At 32.8% G+C, this 16,461-nt stretch overlaps 1 protein-coding gene across 1 annotated transcript; it reads left to right on the top strand.

The window, feature by feature from the left end:
* Positions 1–504: 504 nt before the first annotated feature.
* On the top strand, positions 505–13,939 carry LOC113230467 (queuine tRNA-ribosyltransferase accessory subunit 2). The gene is made up of 7 exons (XM_026464411.1): positions 505–691; positions 928–1,196; positions 1,306–1,487; positions 2,221–2,390; positions 5,112–5,314; positions 11,081–11,206; positions 13,628–13,939. Exons 1-7 carry the CDS (start codon positions 575–577, stop codon positions 13,839–13,841), a joined length of 1,281 nt encoding a protein of 426 aa, XP_026320196.1. The 5' UTR covers positions 505–574; the 3' UTR covers positions 13,842–13,939.
* The last annotated feature ends 2,522 nt before the right edge of the window (positions 13,940–16,461 follow it).

Raw genomic sequence — 16,461 nt, forward strand, 5'->3', positions numbered from 1 at the left:
GTTATTTTTCTCTTGTTCTATCTTTTTACAAATAGAAAGATTGGATTCTACAATTGTTTTAGAACTTTTACTAAATGACTAACACATTTTAAACATTTTACAGAGGGTGCTCACTCAATCCACACACGCGTTGGAATTGAAATTTTACCTGGAATCGGTATTTTACTCCTTGATTGACCCCAATCTGATGTAACCCACCGAAGATGAGGCTTAATCTTATAAGATGGAAAAAAGACATACGTCAAGTTTTCAGCCCATTATTTAGTTTACAAGCATTAAGCCCTTAGACTTGGTTTCCATACTCTAAGGGCTTAATGCTTATAAAGTAAATAATGGACAGAAGATTTGACCTATGTCTTTTCTATATAAAAAGAAAAATTCACCAAGACTTAGCCGTATGGTGTCAAAACCTTTGCCTTTTCCTTTACGGAATGAATGGAAAAAACAACAATTTACAATGACAGTGACGTTTTTGACGTTTAAAGCGGTGGTTAAGCGCGCCTCGCATAAAATTTTATTATAAACCAACGAGAAACATTTATATTTAATAACATTACAATTGAAAAGTGTAAAAATGCGATTTATTCTAAAACAAGCTGGCTGTGGTAGTGAACGTATAGGCTGTTTAACAGAATTCGTGAAACTACCAGCCGCATCAATCGATACGCCTACATCAGCTCTTTTTACACAGGTTATTTACTGTTTACCGTTATAAAACTAATCATATTGACCCAATCTATCAGCACCACCATAAAAAACAGACTCGCAATACTACACCTCACTTAAATTACTAAATATACCGAAACTTTGAATCAAAATTTCGTAGTACGTACACGCGCAGTTTAACGTTGATCTTGTTTACACATAAGATAATATTAAAGCTTGGCATGTGCCATTTAGCAACTTAATAATTTTTGTTATTTTTAGGGAGCCAGTGTGGTACATCTGACTGCAGATGTTTTAACTCGAGTATTTTCAAATCCGCAATGTTTATGGATGCCATTATCCAACAGCATCCACCTAGAACCTGGCGTTAAAGCCCAAGGCGAAGGTGTTGGAAAGTTTGCAGGCCTAGCAAATCATGTTACTTGTGTTACATTCTACAATATTAATGATGTCACCCCACCAGGGCACTTTGAGTATGATAAGGCACCCCTGTGGACTAAGAATGGAAAAAAATTGATCACTGCTGATCGGTAATAGCTGATCAAATAAAGATTTTTAAACTTTCACATCTAATTGATTAGTAATTGCAAAAATATTTTGGTAGTAAAGAAAAAAATAGCAAATTTTTCACATTTTCAGATATATGGATATAATGGAAACATTCAAACCAGATTTCATTATTGCCATTGCTGATGGTCGCACAACATTTAACGATGGCTTGAAAAGAATAAACAAGGCTGTAAACAGATGCCGCAATATGCTAGATGTGTGCGTAGAACGATATAAAACTTCAGATGAATTTCAAAATAGTTTCCTTATTGGTGGGTATCTAAACTATTTATTTAATTAATAATACAACTGTGCACATACCAGGCTACTATTTAGGAACTGCTGGGCGAATGATATTACCGTTTTAATTTATTATCTTTACCAATGTCATTTCAAGAAACCCTACAATTATGAATACTTCATAAATATACTTTTACAAGAACTACAATGTGATTGGAAATGAAACTATTTTTCTGGATTTAAATTGCATATATTTGTTTTTTCAAACAAACCTAACAAACAAAACAAACAATGTGATTGTTTTGTATGTTACTATATTAATTAAAGACTTCACCGTATATCTAGAATATCTCTCTTAAACACTTCTATCATCTTAGGGTTGTGACGATTCTAACTTCCTTCATCTTCATCCCATTTTATCACCCTCTTTACCAATTCTTGGCCACTTAATTTTAAAATTTTGAATTATTCTCAAATTAATTTTTTCTTCACCTTTCTTATGTGGGTTGCTCCATCGTCACTACCATGAAAATTCTCATAATGGGAGAAGAGAGCCCTTGCCCATATATATTTACCTCATGAATCCCAAATTTCACATCATTTACTGTTAAATCATAGATATTTTAGGTCCTTTTGGGTTTTTTATTTGTACACAAAGTCTTTCTTTATGCTAAGTCTAACTTAAAGGGTAATAATAAATATGTTATATGGTTTTATACCATCTGAAACAAATGAAAATAAACAAACTCTTTTTTTTATTTTCAGGGGTAATAGTAGGTTCTAGTCAAGATGAGACTTACGATGAATGCATCAACCATGTCCTAAAGTACAAGGATAATTTAAGTGGAGTTCTACTTGCTGGAATTACTGATGGCACTGAACAGTCACTCATAGTACCCATAAAGCAGCTGGAAGAAATTTTCAAGAAAGTTAATGTAAGTAAATCTATAAGGATTGGGTATGACCACTCTTTTCTGAACTGGTTATACTCAATTCAGTCATAACAATGATATCACAATATTATTTTTAAACTCTTCCTTACATGTATGTTGTTGGTTGAATCAATCTTACAGTCTTTTGATGGAAATATTGGACAGGTGCACAATAAGTAATATCAAATTATTGTCGTTCTACTTACCACTTAAACCATATTTTTGTTGTTCCATGTTAGCAATTTATAAATGGATCCAGAGTATCTCTCTGAGATACGTTAAAGGAATTAACATTCTGACACTGGTGTCGCTAGTACATTTACTATAATGTAATTTATGTTAAAAATAATTTTTTGATGATAAGTGTTGATAGACTTTATACATATTATATATAAGTATATATATAAGTTCTTGAGTTCTATATGTACGTTCATTAGTATGGCCTGTTGCATGTTTTATAACTATGAAGTAATTGTTATTAAACACTACATAATATTATAATTTATTAATCTATATCAATAAGGTATTCATTCAGTTCATATAAAACATACAACTGGCGCGCAGACACATTCAGCGTGCCTGCCATCGCCACGGCGGTTGGCGTGACGAATTGGATGTCTCGACAAACAAACAACATTCTGATTGCATTTTGCAGTTGTTGTGCAGCTGCCTACACTCTAAGAGTTAAAGTACTATTTATTCAAATATCTTTATTTCATTGGTAAGCACATTACAATTTACGACAAATTAAATAGCAATTTTAATTTCATTTTCTTACCACCATCTTTCATCCATGTTTCTCTTGAAGCCAAAAACAATGAAATGGTTCACTAGCATGGATTTTTGTTATTAATGTATGTAGAGTTAAGTTTTTGTAGAAAGTTTTTGTCAATAGTTTTTTTTAGGCCTCATAAATTCCAAATATTGAATAGCAACAGCAACTATATGTAGAAGCACTCTAATAAATATATATATATTTTATTATTAGTTTTATATGAACTGAATGAATACCTTATTGATATAGATTAATAAATTATAATATTATGTATTGTTTAATAACAAATACTTTATAGGTAGTTATAAAACATGCAACAGGCCATAATATTAGACAATGGATTTCCTCGTTTGTATAGACTGGGCTATCTATGGTTATCGCAAGTTAACTACAGTGACTAGTAGTGTTAAGGGTCGTTCTCAGATAACCTCCAAAAATGTGTCCCTTTCAGTAACTTTTATGTTATTACATGAATGCTAAGCATTATTTATTTAATATGATTGCTTGCTTACTTAGTCTGTGTTACACATAAAAAGACTACTTTAGTACGTCACAGTAATAAATAAAAATTAAAAAGTGGCCAATTTCTCATTCATGGGAGCCGGTTCCACGTCGCCCTAATTTAAAGAAATGAAGAAAAAAAATAAATACTCGTGGAAATCGTAATATTTCTCATCGAGGATAAACTCTAATAACTTACACATCGAATACATACCGTAACTTTCCAATTTGTTATAAACAAATTTGTTTTCTTGGGAATACAAAATGTGTTTTTTTTTTAGAATAGAATAGAATAGAAATCTTTTATTACTCAATTTTTCTTATCATTAGTGTCAATTCTACTAAAAGCCGCCTAATAACAAAAGTTCATACCGCATCACCTTCACCTTTCGCACACGTGAGAAGGGGCTCCTGTCGGATTGGAGTGTACACAGGGAAGTAACCTGTCCATCTCCATTTTAGCAAAAAATCGACTTTAATACCAATTTCAGCGCTAGTGACTAAACCGTTCTCATTCATGTAAAACAATCTATCTAAATAAGTATTAAGTAATAGTTTTATAAACTTTATTGTACATCAATTAGACAAAGGGAACTTTAAAATCCATGCACTTTTCTAACGGTCCAGCATATTTTACACGCTTGACAATTAAAAATGTACCCAAATATCATTATTGTCGTTCTCATTCTTGTCTACTTTTAAGTCAAATAATTAGTTTAAGCCAAACATTTACCTGAATTATAACAATTAGATGGTGATAGTGGTGGTGACGACAGTGGTGACGATGATGATGGTGGTGATGATGACGATGATGATTGTAGTGATGATGACGATGATTGTGATGATGATGTGAATGGTAATGATGCTGATGATAATGGTCATCATGATGATGATGTTGATGGTGGTGATGATGATATATTGATGTATAACAAAGTTTATATGACATTAACAAAATACTTATTTAGATTTATTTATTAATTACATATAGATAGATAGATGGTCTTACACGGATGAGAAGGATTTATGTTTATGAAAAAATCAGTCGTGTTACTGCAATCATTCATTCGTGTCACCTAAAATATCGTTTTTTTATTTTATTTAAGTTAAATATTTCTGGGATTATATAATTATTGACATTGCTTGAACTTATTTATACGTTTAAGACCTTAAAACCAAAAGAAAAAAAGGGTTTTATAAAAATCACTCATTAAATGCCATTGAAATTCGGAAAGTGAAATTCACCCTTAAGAACCCTTCTGGTGCTACAAAATATTCTTTTGTTTTATATTGGAGCTTTTGACATCTTTATTATGTAATCTGAATTTGAGAGATATATGTATTGCATTGTTATCTTGCATATTTGCTTAAAAACGAAGCAATCAATGTAACACAGCATGAATAAAATAGATATCTCCATTGAGAAATTAATTGTTCTTGTTGAATTTCAGGATGCACTTCCTAAAGACTTGCTAAGAATTGTAGAGGGTAGTTGGAACCCTGCAGTAGTCGTATCAGCAATTGAACATGGCTGGGATATGTTTGATGGATCGTATCCCCTTAAACTGACGAATGACGGTCATGCGTTAGCTCTTATCTTGGACGTGAATCGAAATAGTGACGAAGTATGTGTACTTGCCCTTAGCCATGATCGGTAAGTGTTAAGACTTGAAGAGTAAAGAGTTTTTCTAGTATTTTAAAGTGAATATTCGCAGTATTATTTATTTTAAGGGATTGCCGCATGAGTATTAGTTACTGGATTAGACTAGTCAGGCAATCCCGCCGAGGTATATATAATGCTTTTCGCAAACAATGCTAGGAAATATCGAATAACCAAAGAATGATGGAGAATGTATAATAAAAAAAGTAAAACAAGTATGACAAACATTTTCTTCTTGTTTTAAATTAGGCAGAGTTCACTATTGTATTTTCACTCTTCTCACTAAAGAAAAAGTAAAATATAAAAATAACAAAAAAAGAACTTCAATGTACTTTCGTTTATATTACCGCCATTTTTTAAGTATCTGGTTAAGGTATGTTCGTGCATCAAAATTAAACGCAAAATATTTTTGTAACAAATACAAAAATAATTTGTAATAATAATAATAATAATAACGCAACACACTCATAGCCCCGCACTAGGGAAACCCTGTATCGCCGGTGCCATGGAGACACACATAGACAACCACAAATGACGCCCAAACTCTCGAGAGAAATAAATGTAGGCCATACACATACTTCTCCCGGCTTGGGAATCGAACCCAGGACCTCTGCGTGGCAGTCCGGCATGGTAATCGTTCGGCCACGGTGGCAGTTGTAAGGACCAGTACTCAGCGACTGACACAGTATTATTTTAAAAAAAACTTTATTGACCACAAGACATGATGGTACAAAAGGCGGACTTAATGCTAAAAGCATTCTCTACCAGTCAACCTTTAAGAATAACGAAATTCACGAACGCGGCGAATTATTATATTAATAAATTATATATTACATATTATTATTTAAATTATATTAATAATTATTAAACAAAATGTTACGCTAAGAAAAACTTATATGTAATAAATATATAATGATATGTACATAACAAACAAACCTAATACATTCATACATACAGCCTAACATAGTCATATACATAATATGTATATATATATATACAGAATATAATGATTATGATATGATGATAATGATAACCATTATGACAAACAATTTAAAAGATGCTCATGAACATTCTTTTTGTAAGAGAATATACTGGGAGGCCTTCTGATGGAGTCTAGGAGAGCATTCCAGAGAAGTATGGATTGGAGATTGAAGGATTGAGAATGAGAGAGAGGTACAGTGATTGAGAGTGAATTCATGGATCGAAGAGGGAGGTTGTGAGAGTTCCCGAGATATTGAAATTTACATTTTAAGTATTCTGGATAGTGAGGATTGAAAAGAATAGAGTACAACGTGCAGAATAGTCTCTTCTGCCGGCGTTGACGAATGGAACCATTTAAGTTGAGACCTGAAAGAAGAAACATGATCAAATTTGCATAGGCAGAAGATGAAACGGATAGCATTATTGAGAAGGCGGTCCAACTTATCTAATAGATTTTCATTGAAATCAGGGTAACAGACATCAGCATAATCAACGTGTGGGAATATGAGGGAAGTAAGGTCTTAATACTGATAGGAAGAAAATTCCGAAAGCGGTTGAGAAAACGTAAAGAAGGAATAACCATTATTAGTGGCGTTGTACACAGGTCCTCGCGTGCGCAGGTGCAAGGGCACGCAGGGCAAGACAAAAGAAGTGCCATAGTCAGAGGAGAGATACCACAAATACATGCGCTCTCAGAACTATAACACCCCTTGTGCATGCTCTCCTTGCTCCGGCCGACTTGGGTCCGCAGTCTATTTAGAGACTTCCAAGTGTGTCAAGATAGATTATGCCCAGAAGGGTGTTATTAGTAATGAAACTAATAAAACGCGTTATATCCGATTTCGTCTAATGATTCATTTCATTGAAAACGCTTTGACGTTGTATCTGCAAATACGTTATAATGTTTATAAGTAAAGATAAAATCTACAGCATTAATTTAAATCTATTTTGCCAAAATATATCAGGGTAATTTGTCAGGCTAATTGCCTGTTTATTGTATGCTGTGCCACACATCATGAGACTGTTTTATCGTAGATCTATAATTTTTGACGTCATAATACATACACCTGTGCTTTTTACGTATCAAATTACGAATTAGATTGTTGATCGGCGGTTGTTGTTTGTTGAAAATTTTGTGGGTTTTATCTAATACAAAAGAAAAATGTCCAAAGAGTATTTTCTCTTTCTTCTGCTAAATTAATTTCGATCTCCACATATACGTAAAGAATCATAAGCCCATATGCACAAGTTTCTATGTGAATGTTTTAATGTATTGAATGGACTAAAAATAGCATAAACTTATTATTCTTTAAGTTTGCAATTAAATTTAACACATACTTTTTATTTTTCATGTATCATAATCAGTGATCGGAACTGAAGGAGTTAATTTACCTAAAGTATGGACGCTTTCTTAGTATGGACATACCCCTTTCATCATCACTGCGAATAAAATTTATTTTACTGTTTATTTTATCGATAGGTTCAATAGGTTTATTCAATAGGTTATCTCATGGTTATTTTTTAGTTGGTTAAATTATTTAGATACGTAAGTACGTATAAACACAATTACAATATTATTTATAACATTTTCTTAGTATAGACATACTCATTTCGTCATCAATGCGTATAACATTTCGTTTATTACTATTTATTTTCTAAACATTCTAAAATATAAATTGTGTCATGTTTATTTTTTCAATAGCTAAATTATTTCAATAAGTAATACATATCGTCATCCTAAAGTAAATAACCTCCTATGTGATTTCTATATAATTTTTCAGGACGAAAATCAAAATTGGTGTAAAATGTAGTAAACGCAATAAGTTAGTAGTTTATTTGGTATTTTACAACAATATACTACTTTAGTAATATATTTGAGTAAGAAGTTTATAAGTTTTTCTTCAATAAAAGTCAGTAAAAGCGAACTATATGAAAACGCGAATGCGAGGCTTTCATTCCAAGGCAAAGAAGTTCAACAACAATATTGTTTTTTGAGATAATAATTTGTAGCAAATACTTTATAGGAAATTGTAATTTGTCGCCAATGTATTCAAATTCAAATTATGAATACGCATATTGAAATTGAAATGTAACCAGTTCCGAGAATTCCCGGGATTTGTAGAAGGGAACGTCCATATTATTCTTCAAACGCTCACAAAATTGTCAACTTTTTAAAGCATGGTGGACCACGGTTTTTTATAAAGCCGCATATAATCTGTGTACATTTCATTTTAGATTTGAATATTAGCTTAATACGCAATGCATTTCCCAAAAAAAAATTCCGTACCTAAGATTTCTTGCTATATAACTATAGTAGGCTGTTAATAAAGCATTTAAGTATATATAGCTTAAATATTCAGAATCTTGCCCCATGCATATTCTAGGGGTATATAGATTTCCCATTGTAGATTATTATCTATATACATAAATATATATAAAAAATATCTTTATTGCAAAACACAGAAAAATAGGTACCTCTGTACTTCTCATCTCTATGTGCCTATGATGTGATGATGAGATGATGTGCTCTCAAACTAAAATCCCCTGTACTACGGGTAGCTAGGTCTTACGTCCATCAAGTGTGTTGCCTAAAAATTACAATAACTACGTCTATTACAATAACTAAGTATATTATAATAAGCTTATAAAATATGATTGATAGAACACAAAGAGAGGTGGTTTATACATTTAATTATGGTACATTCATAAATTTGCAATATTTGCATCATAAATTACATAATACCAAGAATTTTGCAGTATCCGTTTCGCCGGCCTCTTTAATTTCAAAGTTCATAACTTTGTTTACTTAAGATTTATAAGTTATATATATTTTAGTCATTCCATTATAGATATAATTTTTATATGTGTACTTTTCATACCGTGTATCATCAGCTAATAACATCATACCGTCATTAAGTGATTTACAAATCGTCGCCTTACTTTCTCAAACTCGTATCTTAAAGCATAAATTGTCTGAAATACAAAAAACGCATTGTGTATATAAATTTTGCAGGCTGATTTCACATCACATTTCCTTTATATAAACTCACTGGCTTTCACTTATTCTTAAAGTAATCCATCCAAATTAACACCCTTGGTGAGAAATTTAAAATAAATACAAAATTTAAAATAAATAGAAAGTATTGCCATCTCCTGAATAATCACTCTTTATGAGATACGTGCTTGAGAAAGCAAAGCACCGAAACGTCATTTATGGAGTAACGATGGCCCTAGTACGCTACTTTGTGTAGTGACTAACAATGGTAAGCAAGGACACTCGCTTGCTTACTGGTTTTGTTGTTGATGCATAAAACTTCTCAATTATGATCACGGGACACACGTTACTAATGTGTGCTGATTACATGCTGAGAACCATTTTATTACAGTTTACAGAATCACATGCCTTGTGTACAAATAAAAATTAAATGCAAGTTGGATTTATACAAATAAACTGTATTTCCGTAAATATCTTAAAATTAAAAAATACAAAGGTTTCTTAAAGAGAGAAAAAAACAGTGTTGCCTACTCAAAATAAAAATAAAACCTGGCCACATTCTATTAATTTACAAAATATTTATAATAATAATCCTTTATTTTCTTAACACAGTGTAGTCCTTTTAAGCATATAATGCCTGTACCAGGAAACACCGCTCTTCCATGACAGTATTAGGTACAAAAGTAAGATAATTGGTGAAATTACAGGATCATGGGACTTGTCAACTTAGTCTCAGGGTGACGGGCGCAGTGGTAGTGTCCCTCAGATCTTTGCAATTTAAAGCTCTAGCACTGTAATTGTTACGGACAGGCGTGTAGCTTACCATCAGGCGCACGACTTGTTCCTCCCGTCTGTTGATGTATAAAATAATAATAATAATTAACATACTACATGTTTAATATGACTTGCTAACTTAAACATTTTAACACCAAATTATAATAATAAATTGATATTGGTTAAGTACTTAATTGCATAAATTAATATTAATCACATTATTGTTTATTTAATCATTATATATTATACATATATTTTTATCAGATATGTTTAAATATTTCTTAAACATCTTGGTAAAATCTATATGAGGTCTCTGAGGTCCCGGGCTCGATCCCCGGCCGGGTCATTATAGAAAAAACTAACTTTTCTATATTGTCTCGGGTCTGGGTATTTGTGGTATCGACGTCGCTGTTTCCGATTTCCATAACGCAAGTGCTTTACTTACTTACTTTGGGATCAGAGCAACGTAACGTATTGTCTAATAAGTATTTATATTTATTTTACAAGTAAAAGCTTGGCTGACTTCTGAATATCCCACAATATACTCGTATTTATCGAGAAATCTGTGGATAGCCCGAATTTATAGTTATTATTACGAAAGCATTTTTATTTGTCTATCAATAGTTAGTAGTACGACGTTATTAAATAATGCTTTTTCGAAAAACCTAAACAGCATTGGAATTGAGCCCTACATATTAACAGTTTTAAACTCAACATTGTAAGAAATGAAATAATTTAATGTAGAACCTTAATGATCTGTACTCCATTTCACATTTCTGCAGTCCTTATTCTTGGCCCACTACTCAAAAATAGGCCCTAATTTCTAACCGCATAACACTAAAACCCGATTCCGATCGAAAAACAGTGAAGATTTTTACTTAATTTTTATTTCGGTTTTGATTCAATAAGATTCACTTTTATTCATGTCATACTGATTCTTTGATTTCGATTTTCCTGGTTAGCGTGGGTATCTAAGTGCAGACTAAATACTAGCATGTTTTTATTTTCAGATATAGTGAAGACTTCAGACCAATTTTAGAAGGCTGCGAATGCGTAACCTGTAAGAAACATACACGAGCGTATATTCGACATCTTTTGAACACTAGAGAAATGTTGGCCCACGTCCTACTTAGTATGTAAGTATAAAAACATTACGTGATTCACGTTATTATTTCTTTCTTGGCCCACAAGTATACAAGTTTAGTAGCAGTAGTGCTCCTTGTGAAAGAGTTCGTCCAGGGAAGTACTGACACCATTTATTATTTTTGCCGCTAAGCAGTAATATCTGATCTGAATCTTAGCGATTCAAAAGTGTGGGCACTGCAACTGTTATGGATAGGCGTGTCGCTACCACCAGGCGCATGACTTGTTCATCCCGTCATTATAATATATCATTTAAATAAACACCTATGCAACTGGAACCTCCTATACAAGTCAACTCACTCCTGAACTTCATAACAAATGAAATTGCCACACTTTCACTCATTGTTGTCGTACCGTTTCAAACTGAGGTAACTTAACTCAGTTAAATAGAATGTTTGTTCTCTAAAAACGTGCAAAAAGCACCATATTAGGAAAATGGATCAGTCTAGCTGAAACCTTTTTAAGTAGCAACGAATTATGACTGCGTATTAACAATTCTCTAGAAATGATTGTTTACGCCTATCACTAAACATACGGGTGAAGTAAAAGTACAGCATACACGCAATAAAACTTAAATTCGTTACCACCGTACCAAATAAGGAATTAATAACACACACGCTCTTAACCCCGCACTGGGAAAACCCTGAGTCGCGGGTGCCATGGACCCACAACCAACAATTTGTGAGTTTGGGTGTAATTCACCCAAACTCACGAGATAAATAAATGTATGCCATACAAATATTTTATCCAACAGCGTTTACGGAGTTAGTCGGTAATATAAGAAAAATGAAAATCCTTTTATATACATTTTTAAGACTTTAAAGGCCTAAAATATAGGAAGGTATTAGTCTTGCATTATAATACATTAATAAAATTGAACAAAATCCAGACTTTATTTAAAATAATAAGAGATTTATTACATTGTTGCTTTGTGAACAATAGGACGTTACGTAACTTTCATACGATAACTGTGTTCTAAATAACGTTTGTTGCCTTTGCCGGTCCAGGAGCTCGAGTAATCGTACGGGTGTGACGTTATTTCGGTTCGATTTCGATTACGACAGTTCGACGTTCGATTCGGGTGTTGTGAATAAAAATTAAAAGAAATTGTATCAAATCGAATCGGTCGACAACTGAATTATCGTAAGGTTCTGAATCGACCCCCAGAATGGTAACCGTTCGGCCACGGAGACAGTTTAGTTAAATTACTGTAATTATTACTATGTCATGTAGTTGGTATAACATTAATATTATTTTATTTATTGTCTAGGGTATTGATATATGCACAGTTCACTGTGTTTCATTAGAAAATCTCGCTCTCGTATTCTTTTTTTATACCATTTAAATGTAACCTAGCAATAAGCTGTTGAAATAAAATATAAATAAGTAAAGTTGGCAATTTTTGTATTTAATAAAGCGGAGTGACATGATGCCCCAGTTTCTTTGTGTGATTTGAATCTCTACTATTTATTTTAACAGGTGGTAATACATATATGAAACAGGTAACTTAGAAACAATGAGGCCTGATAACTCAAAATACTTTAGAGCTTATACGTAATCAATATTTAATCAGATGCAACTTACGCTTTTTTTTAAATAAAATATTGATATAATAGTATTACATTTATTTCAAGTATCTATCGACTCATATGTGGTAGTATTTACGAAGATGTGCATTTATTCTATTGTTAGTAAAAATAATCTCAGTACAGAGTACTAAAAAAAGGACCTCAAAAGTTCGTGAAATTACATACTTGTGATCGATTACCGGAAAGTGCGCGAAAACAAATTCATCCCCTACTTTGCCACCCTAAGGCTTATATCACACTGGCGCAGAGTCGAAGCGTCGCGTCGCGTCCTGTTTCAACTACAACGCCTGGAGACGCGTGCCGTCGCGGGACGACGAACCTCGCATTAATGCGCCTGGATTACAGTGTGGTCGGCTTCTGACGACACACTGTGCTCAAGTAACGCGCGGGGACGCGCGGTGCTCCATGTTAGCATAACACAAATTTTACCTTAAAAATGGGGAAATGAGATGGATTTGCTGTAGGCGAAAAACATGACGCGTCGCGACGCTTCGACTCTGTGCCAGTGTGAGTTGAGCCTTAGAGGTGGAATATTTTCTTCAAATTTATTTATTTCTCTTTCCAACAAAAAAATATAAATAAAATATGTATAAATAAAAAGTTATCGCGTCACGTACATACAAAAAAACCAGTCAAATTGAGAACCTCCTTTTTTTGAAGACGGTTAATTAAAATTGTATTATACATTTGGACGCGTGTAGTCCACAACAGTGTCTAATATTATACAGGTGCAATCATCTCCAATGACGCGGAGAGCTGAAAAAAATCGCATACCTTTCATATCTTTCCTTACTTTATATCTTTCCTTACTTTATATCTTTCCAGTCACAACCTCCATCATTTCGACCAAATGTTCGTTGAAGCTCGCCGACATATATCTGCTAACACGTTCCAAGCTTACAAATGGCATGTAACCCAACAATACGAAACGTACAGTGCAACTTTAACAACTTTTGATAACTGGGATGATGGCATTCAAGACGATTCAGAAATAGAAGATTTGCAAACGAAAAAGAGAATGAAAGTAAGTGAGGATTAGTAAGTTAATAGTAATGTTGCCAAAGGTACTGTAGTGTAGATATACTTTTAGTGTAACGAAATTATGTAACTTAAATGTTAAAACAGCGATAATGACTTAGTAGAAACAAATATATATATATATATATATATATATAGCCTTATTCCGTACAAAATAACAACGCCTCTTGTATGTGTACGCAACCGCGGCGCGCCGTGCGCCTTAAGACGACCAGTGTTGTGCAACGCTAAAATATCGACGTCAAACGTTGACGAAATACTACATTGCTGGAGCATTCTAGTGACCGCCCGCGCCTTCTCGCGCAGCGAGACGAAATTGATGATTCCATTCCGTTACGCCGCAATGTAAATTGAGCCTTAGATTACACAAATGTGCGCGCCCGCTCACGGCGCGCTGCGACGTTTGTGCGGAGTTACCATACTTGTTATTATGTTAATAGGGTCGTAGGTCATATAGCAAATTCAGCTCGTTACTCGTGATGTCCTTTGGGTGATATCATACATCATAAAATGTTATTGAATACCGACCATTGCTAATCATCCGCAAGAAAGAGTGCTTAGAAAAAATAAACATTTCTATTTTCAATAACATTGTTTTTAAACTTTATTTACAATGAATCAATACGTGATATACGTTCGTATATGTGTTATTTCTTATGAAATTCATAGAAAATAATTAAAGTTTTTCAAGAAATTGTATACTATCAGATCTCAAACTTTTGAATAGGTATGCCTCCGTTAAATTGTCGTTTGTGACTTCTTTTTTGTGAACTTCCTTACAAATAAAATAGCATGGACATCCCCAGCGAATAAATATCGAATTCTTATCAATGATTTTTGACGAAAATGTGGTTTTTGGTTACGAAATAAGTGCGTCCCATTAGATTTAAATATTTTTCTATAATGTCGCGAAAAAAATTTTATTCTCTACAAATGTGCTTTAATTTTGCAGTTTATATATCGACCCCTCCTACGTAAAGTATCGTAAGTCGAAATTGCCAAGTTTACAGGGAAACGTTTAAAAAGTTTTGAATTCACTGAAATAAGCATAACACGGACTTTAGCATTTCACAATATGTACTGTGGTTGTTCATCTAACCGATATCTAGGATTTTATAATACTCTATGTGAGTAACGAGCTTTGCTTAATAAAACTGAGAAATGCTAAAGTCACGTGTTATGCTCATTTCAGTGAATTCAAAACTTTAAAAGGCTCCCCTGTAAACTTGGCCATTTCGACATACGATACTTTACGTAGGAGGAGTCGTATATTTATTTTTTACTATAAAGAACAATAGAATACACAGAAGTAAGTAATAATTTTAAGTATTCAAAGTACCAAAATAGTTTCGTTATCTATTTCAGTAAATTTTATTGTCACTTTATGCACCGGGTGATATTTTTTTTATTTATGTTTTATTCATTATGCCTATTATTTAATTTTTAAATTATAATTTTAACGTCTACACCAAACGCATAATATTGTATGTAAGATACTATATGACTTCTAGATCATTAGAAACGTAAAATGTCAAAACAAATTATGTCGAGATGCTCTAAGGGTGAGATTTATACAACGAACTTTGACTGCGACAGCAAAAATGACGAGCTAAGCAAATTTTTCGTATTTACTAATCGAACTTTGCTTAAGTTTAAGCAAGAAATTAAATGAAACTTTGAGTTTACTTCGAATTTTTTGCTTCGACTTACACAAACTTCGTTACGTAAATACGAAAAACTTACTTATCTGGCCATTTTAGCTTAGTCGAATTCAAAATTCGTTTTATATATCCCAAAGCTTTCCTTAAAATGCCAAACAAGCAAAGTAACAAATATGCGAATTGTAATTAACGCAGTAAGTAATAAAACACGTGTCTAATATATTTATCTTTTAATGAATAAATCGTTATTGTAAATCTTACATATATTTTCTTCTTTGTTATAAGTACAATCGATACAATCAATGATTCCGCCAACATCAAATTAAGGAAGACACGTTTTTATTATAAATATCAATTTGAGTTTTTTATCTTCTGTGTATATTTGTCAAAAACAAACGTGTATACATATATAGCGTGTAAGTTTTTTTCCATTTATTATTATTCATCTTTGTGATTAATCTTTGTATTTATACCTATAGTTTAAACATAATTTTAAAAATTAAGATGTTCATCACAGTATTCTTGTGTTATATTGAAATACCCTTTGTTAAATCAGTACTTATGTATTGATATTTATGTGTATATTATATAGTGTATATTTATGATATAAAAATGAAATACTGAACCAAACCACCATAAATACAACAATAAATACGTCTACTATTTAATACCATTTTTTAAACACCGAGCGAATATTTCAATTCTGTAATGAATGGCGTGTGCGTTGATGACCCGCGCTATGCAACGTGAATGCACCGCAAGATTATGCGAATGTGTGCATCCGTACAGGGCGCGGCGGGCGTGCACACATACAAACTGCGCAGCTACGTTTGTGTGGAGTTGCCCTACGTGTCTTCATTACACTATGGTACTGACCTACACGTAAGTAATATTCTTGTATAGGTTAACTCTTAAATGAACTAAACGCATAGGTTTATGAAACCAAAGCCAGTTTCTCGC

The sequence above is a fragment of the Hyposmocoma kahamanoa genome, unplaced genomic scaffold (assembly GCF_003589595.1).
Source record: "Hyposmocoma kahamanoa isolate Upper Pololo Valley unplaced genomic scaffold, ASM358959v1 63, whole genome shotgun sequence".
NCBI lineage: Eukaryota > Metazoa > Arthropoda > Insecta > Lepidoptera > Cosmopterigidae > Hyposmocoma > Hyposmocoma kahamanoa.

Excerpts from the sequence above, each read along its gene's own strand:
- LOC113230467 (XM_026464411.1), top strand. The coding sequence starts at position 575 with ATGCGATTTATTCTAAAACAAGCTGGCTGTGGTAGTGAACGTATAGGC. Across the intron at positions 692-927 it reads CATCAGCTCTTTTTACACAG|GGAGCCAGTGTGGTACATCT; the intron begins GTTATTTACTGT and ends TGTTATTTTTAG. Across the intron at positions 5,315-11,080 it reads CTTGCCCTTAGCCATGATCG|ATATAGTGAAGACTTCAGAC; the intron begins GTAAGTGTTAAG and ends TTTTATTTTCAG.